Source organism: Petaurus breviceps, unplaced genomic scaffold (assembly GCF_028583685.1).
Source record: "Petaurus breviceps papuanus isolate PSGF00001 unplaced genomic scaffold, PetGlider_PUasm1.0 90743, whole genome shotgun sequence".
Lineage (NCBI taxonomy): Eukaryota > Metazoa > Chordata > Mammalia > Diprotodontia > Petauridae > Petaurus > Petaurus breviceps.
In genome coordinates, this window is record NW_027187332.1 from 12,838,701 (window position 1) to 12,861,523 (window position 22,823).

Consider the following 22,823-nt stretch of genomic DNA (forward strand, 5'->3'; position numbering starts at 1 on the left):
AGGTGCTAAAACCACTGAAAAAAATATATTGGTTGCTTTGCAAACTAAATGTAGGCATTTTCCTACTTAGAATTGTTAAGACTTTTCAAGCCAGAAGGACCCTTAGAGGTCATCTACTCTACACCCTTAATTTTATAGATAAGGAAAACTGAGGTCAGAAATGACTGGCACATGGTCACACCAGTGGCAAGTTGTAAAACAATGATCTGAATGAATCCCAATATTCTGATGCTAAATTCACTGCCTATTCCATGCTGCTTTCTTTGAATAGTCATCACCTCTGTGGTAAAATATGACAGTAATAGCTTGCATTTAAATGGTGCCTTAAAGTTTGCAAGACACTTTAGACATATTATTTCCTTTTATCCATACGACAAAAATGGGAAGCAAGCACTATTGTTATCCCATTTTACAAATGAAAAAACTGAGGCAAACAGAACTTAAGTGACTTGCCCAGGGTCACACAGCTATAAAATGTCTGAAGCTGGTTTTGAACTCAGGTCTTCTTGAGATCAGTGCTCCATCCACTGTGCTACTTAGCTAACTCTTACAATATACTACAACAGTATTATACTATTATACTCTACGTATACTATGTATTACATACTAAAGTACTATAGTCCTTGAAAAATTAAGTTAATAAGCAGTCGCTAGTACTTACCATTGTTACTTAGCTCTTTTAGTGAGAACAGAGATACCAGTAGGCTTTTATCTTTGCCTACCCCAAATTGTCACTTTGGTAACAAATAGCTTGGTGTTTCTACCTCAGCTGTCATACATTTGGAGATTTCTATTTGGGATCATTTCTTGACCTTCAGAGGTCATCCAGTTCAACCCTCTCCTTTTCAGATATGAAAACTGAAGTTCAGAGAATATGAGTGACCTACCCCAAGTCACATAGGAACTCACAGGAAATCTATGATCAAATCAATTCTTTGATTACAATGCCTAGTCACTTAAGGGTTACTAAGTGGAATAGTGGATAGAGTACCAGGCCTGGAGTCAGAAAGACCTGAGTTCAAATCCAGCCTCAAATATTTACTAGCAGTGTGACTCTGGGCAAGTCACTTAACCCTGCTTGCCTCAGTTTCCTTATTTGTAAAATGAGCTGGATAAGGAAATAGCAAATCACTCCAGTATCTTTGCCAAGAAAACCCCTAATGGAGTCACAAAGAGTCAGACATGATCGAACAACAGCAATGACAAACCACTATGTGTGCCTGGCTTTGACATGTTTATCACTTTTACTGAGCAACTCTTAGAGCCAAGAGAATTTGATCACAAAGGAAACATAATTCTTGCTTTGATTATTATTCTAACAAAATTGCTTGCTTGGCTTGGCTTGAGTTGGGTGAGATAAGCGGATTTGGGAAATGTTAGAGGGATTTTTAAAGTCCTAAGGTTTTAGCTATACTCCTAACCAGTTCTGCTTTTCTAACTAAAAACCTGTTAGCCCTTGCCACAATAATAATGGAGTAGTTTGCCATTTCCTTCTCCAGTTCATTTTGCAGATCGTTTAATCATTAGTCAATTCAAACAACATATTAGCAATACTTTATATATAGCTTATAGTTTTTCTCTAGTTCATTCTCATATATAATCACATTTGATGACCTAGTATCTAGCTAGGTTTTTGTGAGCACTATATAAACCTCAGTTGTTATTGTTGATGTAATTATCCTGACATCAGCCCTGTAGAGTAAACAAAGCAGATGGCATCCCTATTTTACAGATGATTAAAATGAGGGCTAGAAAGGTACAGTGACTTGCTTAAGGTCACACAGCTAGTAAGAGGAAGAAAACAGAATTCAGCCCTTTGGGTCCCTCATTAATTACTCTTTTTCCTCTACAATAGAACCTCTCACAAATATTAGTGGCTCTCCATCATCAGTCACAATGACTAAATTAATAATAATACATATAGCGATCTCATAATTGATTTTACTTTGGAACAATGAATTAAGTATATGTCTATTCTACCCAAGGCCATATGCTAGGTGCTAGAGAAACAGATACAAGACACAGAGTCTGCCCAGAAAGAATTTGAAACCAAATTTGAAAAAATAAGACACATATACAAGTTGTCCTACAAGGCAGACTGCTGAGTGGAAGGAAAAGTTCAGGCAAAACACTATGAGAAATTAGGAGAGATTACTTTCAACTGGAGAGATCAATCAGTAAGCTCTTATTAATTGCATGCCCCATACAAAGCATTAACTAAGACAGTGAGAACACAAATACAGAGAATGAAACAATCCCTATTCTCATTTCAACCAGACAAATTAATGGAGAAGGTATCTGAAGGTGAGTTGAAACTTTAAGACCAGGAGAAATTTCAACAAATATAGTTAGGGGTACCAATTTATTTCAGTTATGGGAATACAGCATGAGCACATAGACACACATAGGCATATAAACAAAAGACAAAAGGACAAACAGAGAGGGATACACAATCCAGTTCAGCTGAGAAATGGAGGGCATGAAGGTGAAGACGGAGAGGCAAAGCCACAAAGATAGATTAGAAGTTTCTTGTTGGAATCAGTTTGAATCAACCATTTTGGAAAGTAATTTGGAATTCTACAAATAAAGAGACTAAAATGTCCATACCCTTTGACCCAGAAAATCCATTACTAGGCATATACCCCTAGGAAGTCAATGAGAAGAAGAAGATCTCTAATGTCCACCAAAATATTTAGAGCAACACTTTTTGTGGTAGCAAAGAAATGGAAATAGAGTAGATGCCTTTTGGTTGGGAAATGGCTGAACAAATTGTGGCACCTGAATGAAATGCTATATTACTGGCTTGTGACAAACAACAAATATTATGAATCCATAAAGACATGGAAAGACCTTTATGAACTGATGCAGAGTGAATTAAGTGGAGCCAAGAAAATAATATACACAAAGACTACAATGCAAGTGGAAAGGACAGCAACTACAAAACAATGGAAAGTGAATGTTGCAGCATTACAAAGAACAATCATGGTCCCAAAGAAGATTTATGAGATGATAGCTCCCCAGCCCCCACTCCTGTACAGAGATTCAAGGTCCAGAGGTGTGGAATGTTTACATATGTTTTCAGGCTTTTTCAGGACTTTAAGATGCTAGTACCTTCCCCTTGCCAAATTACCTTGTATTTATTTCATGTGTATTATATCTATACTTATATGAATATATACTTTCTCCCCTATAAAATGAAAGCTCTTTAATAGCAGGAACTGATTTTTTTTTAAAATTCTAGTACAGTGCCTGTCACATAGTAGGTGCTTAAATACCTATTGATTGATTGATTGATGGGTCACAGACTCAGTAGGTAGAGAACTGTGAGGAAACATCATCATAGAATCCAAAGGAGGGACGTATATGAAAAATATTGAGCCAAATGGTCATCTGAAAAATAGTTAATTCAGTAACCTTTAGAGACCACTTAAACACCCAATAAATAAAAGAAGGCAGGTGACTCCCAGAGTGCTTTAACGCTGACTAGACAAAATTTAAAAGTCTCCTCAGTTTAAGATAAAAGCTCAGAGTTCAATGTTTTGTTTCCTAAATGATGTGGTGGTGATAGCATCCTCTTTCCCACCAGAATAAGAATCTGCTGGGTAGAAAGTGATAAGATAAAAAAGAACCATTCAGGACTAAAAAGAGATTTATCTGTAGTTGAGATTGCTCAAGATGCCAGTAATGACTTCTGTATGAGTATAACTAATCAGACTAGGAAGACAATTAAAAAGATAAAGAAGACAAAGGGACGTAAGGTAAGGAAATGCTTTGTATATCTCAGTAAAGAGAAAAACAAAGACTTTCTGAGTTGATTGCAAGCAAAATGTGTAAAGAATATTGTAATAGTTCTGAAGGGAAAGGAAAAAAAAAGAATCATAATTAGAAACTAAAAGACAGAGCACCTGTATTAAAAACCTGATTCCCTATCACCACCCACCTTCTAAAACTATAAAATTGTCACTTAACACTTCTACTTTAATGGCGTCTCCTTTAATCTCAAAATGGCAACACACTTGATAGACATTATCTTGGTAATCCTCATGTGATAGAGGACTAGTGAGATAGATCTCTTTCTGAAATCAGCAAGCCTTGTGAGGCAGGTGAGGTGACAAGCATCATAATTCTCTCTTACTCCTGTAGCTGCTCTTCGGTGGAAGGTCCAGATGCTTTTCTAAATTGTCTTATTCCTTTCACTTTGCCTTTAAAGGAAAGTAGGCAATAGGCAGTTTCGTGTCCATTTTTAAAAAGAATAGTTGAGGTACAGAGATGACTTGCTCATCCTTGATCAACTTCCTTTCCTTCCATTTAAGATAGTATATCCTAGGGCGGCCAGGTGGCGCAGTGAGTAAGAGCCTGGCCCCAGAGTCGGGAGACCCGGGATCAGTTCTGGGCTCAGATACTTAACACCCACACAAAATAACTGGCCGTGTGACCTTGAGCAAGTTACTTAACCCCGATTGCTTTAAAAAAAAATAAAAGGTAGTACATCCTTTCCTAAAAGAAAGTAAAGTCAAATGATTGAAGCATTTACTGGATACTTAAATGTGTAAAACACAACTCTAAGACTGAGGTTACAAATTTAAAAAATAATATGGTCCCCACTCTCAAGAAGTTCGCAATCTAATAGGGAAAACAACAAGCAAATATTTTTAACCCAGGCAATAGATGTGATCACGCTCTTCAAATACTTGAAGAGTTGGCATCTTAAAGACAATTTGATTCTCATAACAACCCTATGAAGTAGGAGCTAATAGTATCTTCATTTTACAGAGGAAGAAGTTGAGGAAAAGAGAATTTAAATGACTTGCCTTGGGTCACACCAGTAGGGAGTATCTGTGGCAGGGTTCAAATTCAGATCTTCATGATCCCAAGGTTTGCTTTCTATCTACTTTGTCACCCAGCTAACTTTTATTGTTGTTGAGTTGTTTCAGTCGTGTGTGATTCTCTGTGACCCCATTTGGGGTTTTCTTTGCAAAGATACTGCAGTGGTTTTCTATTTCCTTCTCCAGCATATCTTATAGATGAGGAAACTGAGGCAAACAGGGTTAAGTGACTTGCCCAGGGTCACATAGCTACTAAGTGTCTGAGGTCAGAGTTGAAGTCAGGTACTCCTGACTCCAGGACTGATGCTCTCTGTACCACCTAGCTAACTATTATCAAATTACTAAATACTAAAAATAAATTAGGAATACTAACTATAAATTGAGAAAGACTACTTTACTTTAAGAATATACTTTCTCCTCATTTCTAAAGTAGTACTTAAGAGGAACAAAGAAAAAAGTCAAAATAAGTGGTAATATTCTATTATGAAAAAGTCTCTTTGTGAGAATACGAACATTCTTACAGGGTATTTTATGTTCTTTTGACTTCATGGTGACTCTGTGATCCAGATTTTTCCCAAAGGGAACTTGAGGAAAGTATGTTAACTCCTTCAGGAGCCTAATTTATGGTCTGATTTAGTGAACTCGTGGAAAGGCCAATCAGATTGTTCAGGCTAATGCTTTATACAAAAATGTCAGTTGTCATTTTCGTAGCAATCTAAAATCATATACTTAATGGTACCCTGGGGGCCTGAAAAATATCAATGCTTTCCATCAGCACCTACCTTGCCACTGGGAAATGATTTAGGCACTAGTGGGAATAGAACCCACTATCTTTACCACACTAGTTTATACCAATCAACTTTAGAAATAGTGTGAGGGAAGAATAATCAATATTGTGTTAAACCAGTCCCAAGGAATGTCAAGACAGAGTGTTTATACTCAGCAGAACACTGGCCTCTTAAAGACAGCAAAATAGGAATTATTATTATTACAGGACAAAACAAAATTGTGCCACAAGACCAGATTTATCATCAAGCATGACCCTCAAGAAGACCAAAGCTCCCTAGGCACTTCAGTAAAATCATATCATTTGCTTCCATGAAATACATTTTTGAGGCAAATTATAGAGTATCAGATGAAAAAATTAGAAGTTATTTTAAATTATAAATGTAAGTTATGAATTGACTCACATGAATCATCTTGAAAAGTTTATAGGAAAATATATAGGAATAGATTCATCTCCTCAGTAGAAATAAGGAAGGCTTCTTGGTATAAGGAAAAACACCTCTGAGTCTGGAGGCAGAGGACGTGGGTTTAATTGTCTTACTTGTAAATTATATCTCTTAAACTCTCTGGGCCTCAGTTATCTAAACTGCAAAAATGAGGGGGTTGGACTAACTGGTCTTAAGGATACCTTCCAGCCCTAAGCCTTTGATCCTTATGGAGATTGGACAACATGGGCTCTAAAGTCCTTTCTAGTCCTAAATCCTCTGATATAAAATTAAATCTCTTCAAAATATATCCCAAAATGGTAATGTCCATGTTTCCATGAGAATTATTATCTCCTGATTCTCAGGGTCAGAATTATACATCACAAAATAATAGTGGCTGCTTTCCTGCATCATCTTGATTTAAACCAGAATCAAAATAAGATTTTGACTTTCATGAACCATAGCAGAGTCAGTCTGGCATAACAAATAAGGTCAATAGGTTTGGAATTAGGAAAACCTCATTCAACTCCCTTCTCTCACATTTACTAGTTGTGATCCTGGGCAAATCACTTAACCACTTGTGTGCCTCAGGCACCACCCCAGGAAGCATTTGGTGGGTACCTTGGCATGGGGTCAGTGGAAGGGGTTTCTAAGCAAGAAATGTCAGAAGCCACAGATCCTTCTGGTAGTCATGTAGCAACAGCAATTGTGTTTATTCAAAACAAAATGAAAGGTCTCAAATACGTCTCATTTCATCATTACCATATAGCCAATATCCAGTGTAATAATTTTGAGAAGGTCAGAACTAATGGCTATTGGGGAAACAGAATTCCTGTCCCATTACTATCCTACTGAGCAATTGATGGATGCCACATCTGAACTCAGCATATAGAGAAAGGAGAACTTCTACAGATGATATTCTGCGGTCAGTTTTTGGCTATGTGTTGATTTTACAATGGTTCTTCCAGGTCTTTCAGGGATGTGGTCAGCCCAAGCCTGCCCCTGCACTGAGGTCATCGCGTTCAGCTCCTGAAAATTTTAATACCCGCTTTAGACCGTACAATCCTGAAGAAAGACCAACAACGGCCGCTGGCACAAGTTTGGATAGGCTGGTAAGTGAAAGTTGGCTGATGGACTTTGTGAATCTTTGTTTTACACCCTCATGGAAAGTCTCAATGTGATTTCCAGAAAGTTGTCTGTGAAAGTCACATCGCTCTAACATCTTATCTTGCTTAGTGATTAAGCTCAGCCTTGCTTTTAATAAGAATTTTGAAAAGTAATGAGATCATTTTTTTAGGTTGCAAATTAGATCATTCAAGAAAATGTATGCCTATCAATCCACACATTCAGTGACCAAATTTTCTACATCATAGCTCTTCTGAAATATTAATTTGGAGATTAAACTACCCGTTCTTCAATAGATATAATTAAAATAGCACATTTCTTATTCATTTGCTTCTGTTCTTCTTTTTAAATGGTTATTTATTCAATTATGATACAGTGAAACTTCATTATAACTTTTGCTTCTATTAAATTTTCATATGTAAAAGACCCTGACATAGGCCCCCTAAACAATATTTCTACCCAGTATTGGGGGGGGATTTTCCCCCATCTCTTCTGAAAAATATAGTCCTTTTGCAAATAGACCTTATCTCATGGTGCCATTTAATACGTGAGTCCAAGTTTCAACAGGCCTCAATCATAAATGCTGTCTACCCATACAAAGATGAGAAAAACAAAACTATTCTTAATTCAACTGAAAATAAAATGTTTCTATGAAAAATTAAAAGCTCATCATTTCAAGGTAATGCTTCCAAATTATTTCACATGCTGATTTCTACAGTGTTATAAATAGTATTTACTTAATTTTTACCATTATTAATACTGCTTCACCAATTATCTTGATGGAAAGCTAACACATGAAAACAAGGTCATAAAGCATTTGAACGACATCTGAATTAATTTAGAAATAGAAATAGAGTACTGCTTACTATGAATACACTTTTATTACACACCTGTTATAAATTACTTTAGCATTTTAGTTAATATCCCTCTATAGGGTGAAAGTAGTGAGATTAAATTGGTCGCATTTGCTCCTGGTGCAAACAGAGCTCAGTATTTCTTTTTATGAAGGTCTAACAACAACAGAAAGGCTTTGCCACAGCAGCCAAAGGGGATTGGCAAGTCAAGCAATTACTCGGTGAATTATCTGGTGGATTCCATCTTGATTATTGAGCACATAAAATTCAAGTTTTCAGCAGCAGCACATTTTGTAACTGAATTAACTAGGAAATTGTCTCAGCTTTCCAATTCACCTCAGTTATGTTAGTATGCAGTGCTTGTGAGAATAGGTTTGAATTCAGTCCAACCTATTATTTTAAAAAAATAATCAAGGACCAATTGTTTTCAAAATGATAGAGTCCAATTGTTTATTCAACCTGACTTGTGTGATTTTGAAAACATAAATAAAGAACAACTCTCAGTCTCTTACTTCCCTCTTTTTTGTTAGCTACCCACCTAGCCTATAAAGGCAAATCAGGGTTTTTTTTAATTTTCATGAAATTAAATTAAAGAAATTGACATATATTCATTCAGTGTATGTAACTAATAAAAATGAAATAAATTTAAGGAGCAAAATTAGAATTGTAAAAACAAGGTAATTCTTCCCATTTGACAAAAGGAAAGCAGAGATATTTTTACTTCTATTATAGAATTAAAATATAGGAAAACATAAGAAACCAACTATTAGCAATCAAAAAATAAAGTAGGCCATGACAAATTATATTTCCAAAACCAATTTATTTCATGACCACATTGTCATATGTCTATGATATTCAGTGCTGCATGCTAGGCATTAGGTATGAAAAGAGGGAAAAGGACATAATGTATGTCCTCAGAGAGCTTACAGTCTAGTAACAAATAATACCTAAGCAAGTTAATGACTATATAACATCACACCAGTGGTATTTTGAGTGTCCATATTACTTTGGAAATATGGTATTTGAAATTTAATCTTTGCAAATACCAATCCACCATATTTTTAGCAATAATAATAAAAATCACAAAACTAACAAGATTTTCAAATTACTAGAAATAACACAAAAAGGACTTTAAATTACCTTTCCTACCTATCATGTGCATCCAATATGAACTTTTTTGTGTACCTAAAAGACAATTTTTTAACAATTGTCACTGAATATATTTTTAAAGTAAATAGTAGACCATAATTCTGTTGATGAAAATTTGAATCACTAAGCATATTTTATTTTTAATAATTATTGGAGATAATGTTAATGCTATACTCATCTAATACTCTTTCCTCCCAACAACCAATGACATAAGTAATATAAGTATTTTTATCCACATTTTATACATGAGGAAACTGAGGCTTAGGGTCATATAATTAATAAATGTTAGACCTGGCATTTGAACCTTTCCATAATTCCAACATAAAAGGTTGGCATAATACTTTAAACACTTTAGGCAGTTCAGTTGTAAGATTATAAAAGTATGAATTTTTAAACTATTTATTCGAAGTTTGTTAACTTCATTAAACTATAAGGATTAACCATGTGCAATTCTCAGCCATTCATAAGACATCCTGAATAGGAAAATCATCGGTTCCCTGAGGCTCTTGAAATTAAGAAGCCACATCATTAAGAAGTCACAAAACACCATCAGATATACTCAATACCTGCCTCTACCCTAATCCTCCTCCCTTTTTGGCTTTGTATGGAGTTCCATGATGGGAAGGTAGGGCAATGGTCCCATTATCGTCCCAACATTAAGGCATGCTTAGAAGCCAAACAATACCACCTTGCTTCTTTGCCTGGCCTCAACTCCAGTTGCCCCAACCATATCTACTATCTTCATCAGAAAAAGATACTGTTCTTGGGGCATCTAGGTGGCATGGTAAATGGAGCACTGACCCTGGAGTCAGGAGGACCTGAGTTCAAATTTGACCTCAGGCACTTAACACTTACTAGCCATGACACCTTGGGCAAGTCACTTAACTCCAATTGCCCTGCCCTCCCCGATCCAAAAAGGGGGGAAAAAAATCCAAAGAAAAAGATACTAGTTTCAAAAGAAGAGAGCTTTCTATGAAGTTTTACCACCTTTATCCCTACCAAAAATTATTTGTATCAAGCAATAAAAGAAAGATTAACTCCATATTATTTCCTGCTCACATTTATCATCTAATATGACCCACATAAAAGGATAATGCTGCATCAGAACCATCCACACCGTCTTATAACCATGCCACATTCTAAACTGATCAAGATTCACATTGGTGAAGTGGAATGACTTGTAAAACAAAGGGCTTGGACTAGAATGTCTCAGAGACCCTGTCCAGCTTCATTTTATTGTTCTATGTTTACATTGTACTACAGTTCATTTGACTATGACATTAACAAAGTTTGTGTTAGACCACTTTGGAGGTACTATACTCCCATAAAAGATGTTTTTAACTTCCAAGAAGTCTGTCTCTGAAAAGAAGTATCATTTTAAAGAGCTTACCTTCTCTGATTGGCTGAGCAAAAGAGATACTCTTTTTCTTTTTCATTAGTTTCTTTTCATTTGACAAACATTCTCTCCTACCCCCAGGGGAAAAATCCTTGCAACAAATATCATAGTCAAACTACATTGGCCATGTCCAAAGATGTATGTGTCATTCTACTGTATTTAGCCCATCTCAAAAGGTAATTTCAAAATGAATATTCTAATAGTCAAGCTAGGTTTCCCAAAATGAAATGACTATCCCGCAAATGTCTTATAGAGTTGTTTTAATTTAAATTTAAATTAATGGAAAGGTATTTTAATCATATAAATTATATCAGCTTTATTATTATGAAGACTGATACAGATGGGCTTTGTTTGTAAAAGAGTCCCTCCCTCTACTGAGAATGAGTGATGAGTACTGCAAAAATAGAAAAGAAACCTTAAAATGCAAAGATAACATCAGCATTATCATTTTGTCCCTTCAATATATCAAAAAAGATGATTTTTAAATGTTTTCTTTCTTAATAGGAACAAACTCATTCATCTATTCCAGTTATTTATTTTATGGTCCAGGTTCCAGGGTAGAGAATGATTTTTGATAGTTACTAGCCATCAGTTACTTTAGCTGTAGACAGAAAATCAACTCATCACAAAAGGTCCCCACTTACTGCTACCAAATGTCCTTCTGCACTGATGGGACTGATAGCACCTCCATCTAATCTGATGAAGGAATAGTTGACTGCCAGGTGTCTTTTGCTGAGGAAGGCAGCTAATCACCATAGCCTTCTGTCACAGTGGCCTATTATTGGTACTTAATTGAATAACGAGCAGTTGATTTGTATTCAACAAGAACTAAATTTTCCTTAAGTCTTGAAATTGTAATCCACAAATAATATCTAATAATGTTGACATTAAAATGATTTTAAAAAATAATCTGTATACAGGATGAAATCAGTTAGCATAAAAGAGCACTGGGCACTGAGAAAATACAGCTTCAGACTTTGCTGGGGCTAACCTCTGGAAAAGGCAACTGTAGGCTTCAGAAAATTAGAGGTTAGCATGGTGTATGGATACTGAAAACAAGCAGTCAAAGCGATGCTATAACTTGGTTCCAGCCAATTCTTCATCATGGCAAAAGCATAAACAGTGCACATTAAGGAAGTATTTTGTATTAAATCTATTGTAGCTTTAAGTGATTCAGAAAAATTAGAGAGAAAAAATCCACTAAGCTAGGCATTTAGCTGATTTAAAGCTAATCTTAGCATTTGAGAGATGATCTTTCATAGTATGACTCCTGAATGTATTCAAAATGTTCCGTATTTCCAAACATGCTGCTTGTTCATAGGGGAAAATTTAGGCCAAAATTCCAGTTTGCATAAGTAAACGTACTATTTGTTCTGTGACAATACATGCAGAATAATCTCTCTTTTTTCTTTAAATCTGTTTTCCTCCCGCTTCCCAGAGGACTATCTGGAAGACAATGCAACATAGTGTAAGCTTTGGTCTTCTTATTCTTTACCTTCATTTTCATTTGTCTGTGCCATCATCCTGAACAGTCTCTCAGACTCCATCTCCACTTTTCCTTTCTAATTTGCCTGTAGAATGAACTAATTGCTGCATCTATCCAAATAATTCAGTGATTTTTTTTGTTCCCTGACTGCTATTTATTTATGGCTCGCGATCATTTTTTAAATCCTTCCCTAATGTCAGAGTTTCTCAATTTAGTCTTTGCACAAAACTGAGCCACTGGGAAAGTGATTAAAATTCTGACCCAGTCTTCTGACTGGGTGTTTCACTGTGGAGTCTGCCTGGGAAACTAGCTCTTTAGCTGTTAGAATTTGAGTCGATTGACTTTTTTTCCTCCCTCTTATGCCAAGTGAATACCCAACTAGTGGTGAGAGCCATCCAATTTCAGCTATCAAATGCTGGGAGTTGGTAACACCAGTGGGGGCATTAAGAGCTTGAGGTGATAAGTAATGTTTTGGTGCTATCAATTATTCTTTTTTTAGTTCCATCTATTTCCCTTTTTTGTTCTAAATCGTAATAAATCACCCATATTTTAACATTCAACTCTGCCTGTTACACAAATTGTTGAGACTCTAGATATTTGAGGATCATTCTGCTTATTAAGTTTGGCTTTATACATTGAGCAAATTAACCAGATGACTTCCCAGTTCTTTTTCTTATATAGACATGGTCTCACAGTGCTAACACCATACCATTCTATAGGCCTACCATGGAAAAGACCTACACTCAAGGACAATACCATAGGCCCCAGAAACAGCCCAATCTTTAGGGCTGAAAGATGCATGAGAGACCTATGTTAGAGCGGCATCCATACTAGTTTCATACAATCACGGTATGTCAGGAAGAAAGACTGATTAAGTCAAGCCAGTGTTCCATGTTAGATTGCAGACACCTCCAAGAGGGTTAATAAATTAAGTTGCTGTCCATCAATAGCATCTCGTTATGAATTTAGTTGATCAGATCCTTTCCAAATTGAAGGGGGAACAGGAGCATGAAGAAAATGATGAAAAGCATGAAGAAAATGATGAATGTTCCAATGCCTCTTTGGGGACTCTAGCATCGCTAACCATTGAACCACTCTCCTTCCTACTCTGTCAGTAGTGTTTGCATGAATATGGAGTTGTTGCACGGGGTCTTTTGCTGTATTTGCAGATTTATCAGTTGAATAAATTTAGTGAATGTCCTACCCTAGTTCCAAAGATAACAATGTGGGGACAAAGTTACTTCTTAAACAAATGAGGGTGAACACAAACCCTGAGATAATTTGGTCGCTTTACTTTATGTCTACACTTGATGCAACACCATTTTCCCAGTAAGACAAGTAGCAGATAGGTGCTCCTTGTGCAAGATTCTTATAAAAATGTAGATAATTCCTGATGTACAAAGATAAACCCCAAATAATAAACATGAGAACTGGTATCTTCTAAAGCAAGTAAATCAAAATGCCTGTTGTTTCTTATGGCTCCGAAACAGAATTATGAAAATAAACTCAGTTTCCAGTAGCTTTTCATCCTTGTGATTACTACTTGTTTCAGGTAGAAAAATAAGAGAATCTAATCACATTTTACTTTCTGGAGTTTGGGGCTTCTCTGGGATATTTGTAGTGGGGTTTGGGAGGGAAGTAAAGAAAGTGTCTGTTAATGTTGAATTGTAATGATATTTTAAAGCTAGTTTGAGGAATCTGCATCCTATTAAATACAATATTTTGCATTTCTAAAAGATGTCAAATGTTTACTTTAAAAAGGCTTTATTAGACCCTCAGTCTCCATCTAGGTGAAACCAATCTGCCCACCACTTATTCTCTGCTTGGCATGAACAAGAGAAAGTAAACCCTCAATAGGAATTGAAAGCCAGCACCTCCACTTCAATTAATTCTCTAAAGATAAATGTGGAAAGGCTAGATTGGCTTCCAGGGTCTATTGCATCTGAATCATTATGCCTCGACTGACTCAACACAAGAATGGCCATTGTTCCAAAGACTTCTGGTTGTAGACTGGCTTATCTTGACAGAGTCCACTTTATCTGTTAGCTGAAAATCCCTACTGAGACACTCCAATTCTGTTTTCACTGAAGCCTTGGCTAATGATTACAGCAAAATGCAGTAGATTTCCAGAGCAGAAAACATGAAACAGTAAAAAGCCAGCATGTTCAGCCTCTGTGACGGCGGTTCCCCAGGCAATGACAGCAGTATGGGGTAGTGGGGAGATCTGTCTGTCATAGCCTTCTTTCCGTTTAGGATGCCTGTGGTTGATGAGGCTAGTTGTGGATATCATCAGAAAGATATAAAACAATGGCAAGGCTTCAGTATATTGTGCTTATTCCACAGGCTTGGAGAATGCACAAATCTAATTCATTGATATCTCACTGCAGGAAGCCTGGACAGAAACTCCAATTCCTCATATGCATTTTTCAGTTCCCACTCAGGGGTCAGTGGGCATCTGTGCCATGCTGTTCTTTCCAGCCTATAGAAGAACAGAACAAATAGGAAGAAGATAGACCCACACATCCATCATGGTCAAGGTCATGAATGTATGGTGGGAAAAAAACAAGATGTAATCATCACTCTGCTACAGAATTCTTGTAAAGAAACCAAAACGCTATCTATTGCTTTAAGACATGCTTAGAGGGTGGTGTGGATTAAACCAGCCACGGTTTAGTACCAAAGGATAAAGTCTCCAGCTCAGGGTTTTATTAAGAGCAGATAGGCTAAAATCATTTTACTAAGTGAAACCATTTTCAGGCCCTGACTAGCCTTTTTTTCCCCTCTGGAATTGGAATCATTTGCACAAGGACATTAGTGACTTCTAAATGTGCCCCCCCCCCAGAATGAAATGGCATATTTTTAGATATAAAATATGGCTTTGTGGATTTTATCTGTATTTTATAACACATCAATATAGTTATTTCTCCCTTTGGACTTTAAAGCTTTTAACAGAATTCCTAGACTGGAATTAACCCCAAATAAACAGCTCATCTAAGTATAACTCAGTCAACATGCATATCATGTAGGAAAGCAAACTACATTGTGGAAACTGCATAATACCTTTTTAAACCCATAGAGTAGCAAGGAGCCTGGGTGCAGCTAGCATGCTACCACCATGAAAGAGTGATTCCATGGCAAAGTTTGGTAAAAGAGTGTCTTTTTACTGATGCCTTCTGCTTCTCTTCTTAATGTATTTCTTTCTGGACTCCATGCTGCTGCCTTCCTTAACTTTAAAGAATTACCACAAACTTCTTTCTTGCCTCTGGTCTGTCCCATTGAATTTGGTTACCCCATGATTTCTGTCTTAACCAGGCATAGCATCTTGTTTGCTTCTTCCAGCATGTGTCCCCTTCCTTCTTTCCCAAGGAGCATATTTTCTCCTTTGACCTTCTAATCTTGCTTAATTTCAGTTTTCTTCAGTCACATCCTCCTCCTTAAGGAACAAGGATCAACAATACTAGGTGTATGCCATCATCATAGAAAAAAATCCTATTCAGGGCATGCGTACAAAACAAGTTAAATACAACCCCTTTGTTTTGGGGACAGGACTTATCTATACCTTAAACATAGTAGGCGCTAGAAATATTAATTTGACAATTTTGGAATCTAATTAGACATCTCCATGGAATGAATATGTGGTGGTAGACATACAGGTAACTGAATAATCACTAAAATATTTACACAAATAGATTAGATGTGGGTGGTATCAAGTTCTAAGCCATGACTTCATTGAGGTACCCTGGTTCAGAATAGGTAGCAAGCTTTGCACACCGTGAACCACAATATTGTTTTTGCCACTTCAAAATGAATTACTTGAATTACTCATATATATGTAATATATGCATATATATTATATGTAATATATGTGATACACACACACATACACACTCCTCCCTGTCATTCATCTGTCTTTACATCAGCATCTTCTCACTGGAACGCACCAGTGACATTTTGATGATTCAATTGCATAAAATCTCATATATACTTTCTACACACCTGTTCAGACCGTGTGTTTTTAAATCTTTGTTCACCAGAGAAATCCATTGACATGCATTGTTTATTAAATCACTGAACAATTTAAAATACTTTTTCCTTTTCATAAAGAACCTGCAGTAATTTTTGCTCATGGCTGTCTGTGATATTAGCATCACTAGTCCCAAATGTGATGTTCACTCTTATGACAGAGAGAGCTGAAGAAATGTGATCTTCTATAAATACCAGTTTGGATGTATTTGGTGTATAATCAATCAGCTTTTAACTGACTCAGGGGCCTATGGAATTCATTTTAAAGCACTGGGAATTTTGCTATTCCCATAACATACTTGGACACTCTTTACTACCAGCAATAAACCTCCGGCATAAACATTGTAAAGAAAACCAGATGAAAAGAAACTGGTTTGAGGGAAAATTGACTTTCCTTCATAAATGTTAAAGACAGAAAGATATCTGCAGCACACAATAATTATGATTTCAGCACATTCAACAGACGGAGTTAAGAGCTTCTGACTTTAGGAATATTTCCTTACAACTAAGGATTGACAGTACTGTAAAAAGTTTGGTGACCTGTCATTAGCAAATGATGCCCTCCCCTCCATAAACCACCATCATCAACCATCCCCATAATGGGATGTTACAAATAAGATCTTGAAAATTAGTTTTCTGTGATACTATTAGGCCCCATGATAGCACAGATGACGAAGGACGGGATTTGAGAATAAATAAAAGTTACCTCATCACTCACTCTTCCTGACCATAAAGGTTATAAGCTTTCAAGGATTTAGAGGAAAGGAGGAGGGAGCGAAAGGGGAGAGAAAATGGGGAGAGAAATTGAGGCAGTAATCATAAGCCTAGGCAAGAGGCTTTGAATGGTTTTCCTGAAATTCAGTGTTAAAGCCCACTCTGTTGATGAATGGGTCTTTCTTGTGGCTTTGGGGGAGGTTGATAGCTCTTAGTATTCTAGAAGACATGTGGCCATGATCAAAGAGGCGAGGGTGTTTACCTTGCCCTAGAGAGCCCATGCTTGCCTCCAGAGCAGTGGATGTCATTCAGCCCAGCTCTCCCAAGCTCATTTTATCACACTAGACTTGGCATTCCATCGGAATACTAGCAGAGCAAAGGACAGCCAAAAAAGCTTTAGGCAGTGGCTGAAATGCAGATTTAAGTTCCACTGAAAATACATCGTCAGGAAGAAATGGAGACTTAACATCATTATAAATGAATAGAAGGGAAATGACAGTCGAAAAACAGAATGAGGAAAGACTTTTTTGTTACCACCATTTAAGTGTCTCTCTGATTCAGACAATGTATTTGTTAAACCGAGGCTATGGTATTGCATATTGCAAGCTCTGCCCCTCTCTGACTTCTGTGTCATGTTTCCTTGGTCAAAGCTATTTCTTCACTCTCCTTAGTCTTTCTGGGTCAACTTAGGCTGAGCAAATCAAATTGTTCCCTCCCTTCCTCCCCCTTTTTCCTACATCATCATTTAGAGTCACCAAGAGTTCCCATTCCAGAACTTAAATTTATTTTCTTTTACATCGTCTGTTTATTTCTGTGAGCTGATTTATTGTGGAGAAATAAGATGGCCCTTTTTCCATGGGTTAATCAGGGAAACTGACCTAGCTGACATCAACAACAAACTTGTTGATTGCAATAAAAGTCAAAGCTAGGACTAATGGTTTAAGAGTGCTATATGAAATTGATTTTAATATAAGTACTACTTTGAGTCTACAAGAGGAAAAATGGAACACAAACCATTTATTTGTGTCTAATGAGACAGAATCCCAGTTACTGTCAAATTTGTTCCAAGGGAATCTGCCCTCAGAAAGCTCCCTGAAGCAGACTTCCATAATTTCAGTGAAGAACTCTCAGCACCCTACTTATGAAATTTAAGTATTTCTTTTTCTGTCAATCTTTACAGCTCCTTAAGTGGAGAATAAACAAGGTGAATATGAGAGCATAAACTGCACCAGAAGGCAAAAATATCTAGGTGCCAAACTCATTTAATTGATCTTCTAACATAAAATTCAAAAAGCTAGAGGCTACCTTTAGTATGTCACGTGTCTAAAAGAAAATGGTTCTAGTTTACTTAAGAAGAAAAATGTATTAGAGTTGATGCTCAACTAGGAGAATCCTCATAATCTCATTCATCTAGAAAGATCAAGAATCAAGACACCTGGATTCTAGTCCTGCCTTTTCTGCGCCCTTACCATGTGGCCATGAGCTAGGTAACCTCTGTGGGCCCTAGTGTCCTCATCCATTGAATTAAAGCATTTAAACAGGTCCCTTCCAGTGCTAACATTCTGTGAACACAAGAAATTACATATCCTCTAAGCAAATTAGAGATATTCCTTAATTTAAAGGAATAAATACCCTTAGATAGAGGGCAAAAAACAGAAAACAAAAAAGGGCTTGTGGTCAACAATTTAGTCTCTAAAAGATATTCAAGACATTTTATGAGATAAAGAGGAGTTCTATTGTATTTCTAAAGGGAAAAAAAAAACCTTCCATGCCGTAGGCTTTAGAGTTAAAAGGATGTTTAGAAATTATTATTGGTAGTAGTATTTATGTAGTACCATAAAGTTTACAAAGTATTTTACATGTTATGTCATTAGATCCTCAGAACAACACTCTGAGGTAGGTACTATTATTACACTAATTTTACAAATGAAGAAACTAAGGCTGTGAAGTTGTGACTTGCCCAGAGTCACACGAGAAAATGTCTATGTCAGGATTTGCAGTTAGGTTCAAAGTTAAACACACCTAACTGTCTTCTTCCCCTGCATTTTATAGATGAGGAAATTGAGGCTCAGAGAAATTGTCTCCTCAGAGAAATTGTCTCCTTGGGGTGGCTAGGTGGCACGGTGAATAGAGCACTGGTCCTGGAGTCAGGAGGACCTGAGTTCAAATATGACTTCAGACACTTGACACTTACTAGCCATGTGACCTTGGGCAAGTCTCTTAACCCTGATTGCCTTGCTTTCCCCCCTCTGACAAAAAAAGAAAGAAAGGAAATTAAGTCTCATTTAACTCGGGAATAGCAAAGGCAGCATTCAAACCCAGGTTCTCAGACTATAATTCTAGTGTTGACTCTACTACAGTAGAATCTTTCCCTTTTACCCATTTCTGGACAGCATGAGTTAAGCAATATTCGTACAACAAAGCAGTGCAGAAATGACCTAGTACAATAGCCTGTAGCAAATTCAACTACTATGTAATTTTTGCTTCTTTGTTTTTATTAAGATCAACAGATCAATATATATGAAATGTGATCAGTAAAATACCTCCCCATCACAACTACCTTTATCCACTCTACCCCTACCCTCAAAAAGAAAATCCAGGATTATATGGGGGTTTCTTGGAAACAGAAAATGGGAGAAAAGACTTAGTATGAGCCAATTATAAAGCAGGAGAGAAAAAAAGCATCTTCCCAGAGGTGCCCCAGAGAGACAAGTGAGAAAATAGGATTAGGAATTGTATAGGTACTCATAAGTAGACCTTCACCATTCAACATACTGAGGGATAAGCCTCATGCTCCCTGGGGCCCCAGCTGTGTCTGTGCAGCTGGCTCAGACTTTAACTCTAGCACGCAGACCACCATCCTGATGCATCCTAAACTAAGACCAAGACTGCATCACTCCAACCCACTGCTAACTGCAAACAATGCTAATTCCAGGAGCTATGATATCATATCTCCTTCTGGTTGTGATGTTGAGACTTGTTCAGACCTGAGAGAAATCATTATTTTTCTCTTGTATTAATAACTAATTATTGTATTAGGAGCAAGGTTTTCCCTCTTTTCTACTTCCTCATCCAGAAAACAACTAGTGTGGGAAATCTTAGGCAGACATTTACCCAGGCCAACATCTAATCAGACAGTAAAAGAAATTCTAAATTTAGGCTAATGGATGGATTCCTACTCTTTGTGTTTACTCAAACAGGTCTGGGAAAATGTTAATTCTCCCTTTTGTCAGAAAGGAAGAGAAATTGATAGGTTTCTTTGACCAAGATTTGGGTAATCCAAATCACATATCCCAAGACCCTCTTGGCAATATAGCCCACCCTCACATTGTACTGTTCATTTTCTCATTAATTGTTAACCAGAGTTGATTACTGACCTCCAGAACACCTATTCTTCATAGGGCATGTAAACTGTGAGCCCAGTCATGAGGAGTCTTTGGTCTAAGAGACAGACAAATGAACATCTTTTTACTAATAAATATGCTGACATTATTACTAAAATGATAAATTTACCCAGAAATTATGTCTCTCGAACTTTTTAAATGCCATAGGCCCTTATTTCTGGGATTTTATCTTATGGTCACTTTTCCATATCAATTATGGGAACACATATTTTTATCTTCCGGGAAAATCCCCCTTTCAGCAATGTAGCCACAGTATAACTGACTGACTGGCCTTCATAAATTCTGAGAAACACAATCAATGCCTCTGCCTAATATAGTGAGCCAGTTACCTGCCCTCCATGCCCTGTTCTCCTAATGGCTCCCTCCCTATCCAGTCCCCCAGGTAGGGATATAAGCTAGGGAGCACAGTCAACATTAGGATTAGGCATGGTACTTAGGAAAGTTTGTCAGTGGTCTATGGAATAGTGTTAGATGTACCTTCCATTTGAGCATCGGTAGTTACAGGTCCTTTGTTATTGTAGCTTTCAGGGAAGTCATCCCAGAAGGCCTAAACATTGTGGATCACTGAAAAATCACACCCAGAAAGGAATTCCAGGCCTCTGGTCCTCAAATATTTATTATGTAATGTAAGTTCCTCTGTTAGCTAGAGGCAGACTCGATTGACATAGCAACACTGTAAATCAGACAAAGAGCAGAAAGATGAAGAGAATCACTCAATTTAATTCTTCACTAAAGAAATATTTATTAAGCAGCTGTTTAATAAAATCCCTGCCCCTTTGGGAAGAAGAAGAGACTGTAGCAACTGATGAGATGCTAGTCACTGTGATAAGGGCTGGGGATAAAAAGAAACAAAGAAATACTGTTCCTGCCCTCAAGGAGCTTCCATTCTATTAGGAGGATATAACATAGGCAAAGTGAGCAGATCCAAGACAGTGTAGAGGAAAAAACACTGCCCTGGAATCAGAGTATCTGGGTTCAAATTCTGCCTCTCGTGCTTACTTCCTGTGTACCTTGGTCAAATGCCTCACCTTTTCTGTATCTACATTTCTTTATATTTAAAATGAGGATGAATGGTTAGAGCTGGACCTAGAATCAGGAAGACCTGAGTTCAAATCCCTTCTCATTCACTTACTAGTTGTGTGACCCTGGACAAATCACCTGACCTCTATCTCAACTTTAGTTTCCTAACCTATAAAATTGGGATGATGATGATAGCACCTCCCACTTAGGGTTATTGTGAGAATAAACGAAGGAAATAGTTGTAAAGTGCTTTGCAAACCTTAAAGCACTTTATAAATATTTATCACTTTTCTTATTATTGACTGTTAATATCCATAACCCTGGATTCCTAGCCTATGAGCCTATGGTGCCAATGCACAGTAATTTTGAGTGAAATAATAACTGGGTGGGTCAGGAAGGTCTTTATGAAGGAGATGGTTCGTGTGTTCTGCCTAAGGGGAGACACGAAGAGAGAGGGACATACTTCTGTCTGTCTCTGTCTCTTTCTCATGTATGTACACCTGTATGTATGTGTGTGCGCCCAGGGTCATACAACTAGTAAGTGACTGAGAAAGGATTTGAACTCAAATCTTCCTTATTCTAGATCCAGCTCTGTCTATATGTGTGTGTGTCTACACACACACACACATTTATAGCTCTATCTATATATATATGCCCATATATACATACAGACATACATATGTGTATATACATACCTGTGTGTGTTTGTGTAGTCCAAAGAATAACCTCCAGGAGGAGGGGAGGGGGAGTTTTGCTGACTCCTAGTTGCTTGTGCTGCTGCTGTCAGATTTATAGGGTCTGTATCTAAGGTCACTTTGGCCCTCTACAACTGTAAAAAAACAACCCCTCCATGAGATCATAGCCCCATTTTAATCTCAAATTTTCAGCCATACCAGAACAGCATCTAATTTCAAAGATTCTGTCTGTTCAAGGAGATCGAGACTTGAAGATTCAGTCGATAGTCAACCTTCCATGCCCCAGTTTCAGAACCTAATTTTAAAGGAATTAACTCAGTTCATTCTTTAGCATTTAGAATAGAGGTTCTTAATTTTTTCTTGTCTCCTGGACCCCTTTGGCAGTCTAGTGAAGCTTATGTGCCTTTCTTGGAATAATATTATGTATACATACATATTATGTATGTATGTATATAATAAAATATATAAGATTACCAAAAATATCAATTATATTAAAATATAATTAGCAAAATACTTTTATGAAAAAACAAGTTCACAAACCTCAAGTTATGTATGAACCCCTGACTTAAAGGGATGAACAAGAAATTTTTTTGCACTGCCAGGCAATGACTAAAAAACAAGAGAAAGTGGTAGGTAACACTGACTGTCAGTGGTGGTATTTGATAAAGTTATACTGCACCTACCTTGGAGACTCAGCCACATACCAAGATTAAAATGAAAAATCTCAATGTGAACATTAGGGAAACAGATAAAAGATTCAGGGGATGAGAACTGGATGAAACTGAATAGGGGATGAAAATAATCCAGAGGAGTGATGGAGAGCCGAGAGGCAAGGGACCCACTGAAATCTCTGGTGACTCATTTCCAAAAGCAGTGTGTGTGTGTGTGTGTGTGTGTGTGTGTGTGTGTGTGTGTGTGTG

General features: G+C 37.0%; 1 protein-coding gene across 3 annotated transcripts in view; it reads left to right on the plus strand.

Annotated features, from left to right (window-relative positions):
• GPC6 (glypican 6) overlaps positions 1–22,823 on the plus strand; it is a 1,314,810-nt gene that overhangs the window by 1,189,690 nt on the left and 102,297 nt on the right. For all 3 annotated transcript variants that reach the window (XM_069067329.1, XM_069067330.1, XM_069067331.1), the window contains one exon: positions 7,006–7,149. In XM_069067329.1, coding sequence (XP_068923430.1) covers positions 7,006–7,149 — 144 coding nt within the window. The remainder of the gene's footprint in view (positions 1–7,005; positions 7,150–22,823) is intronic.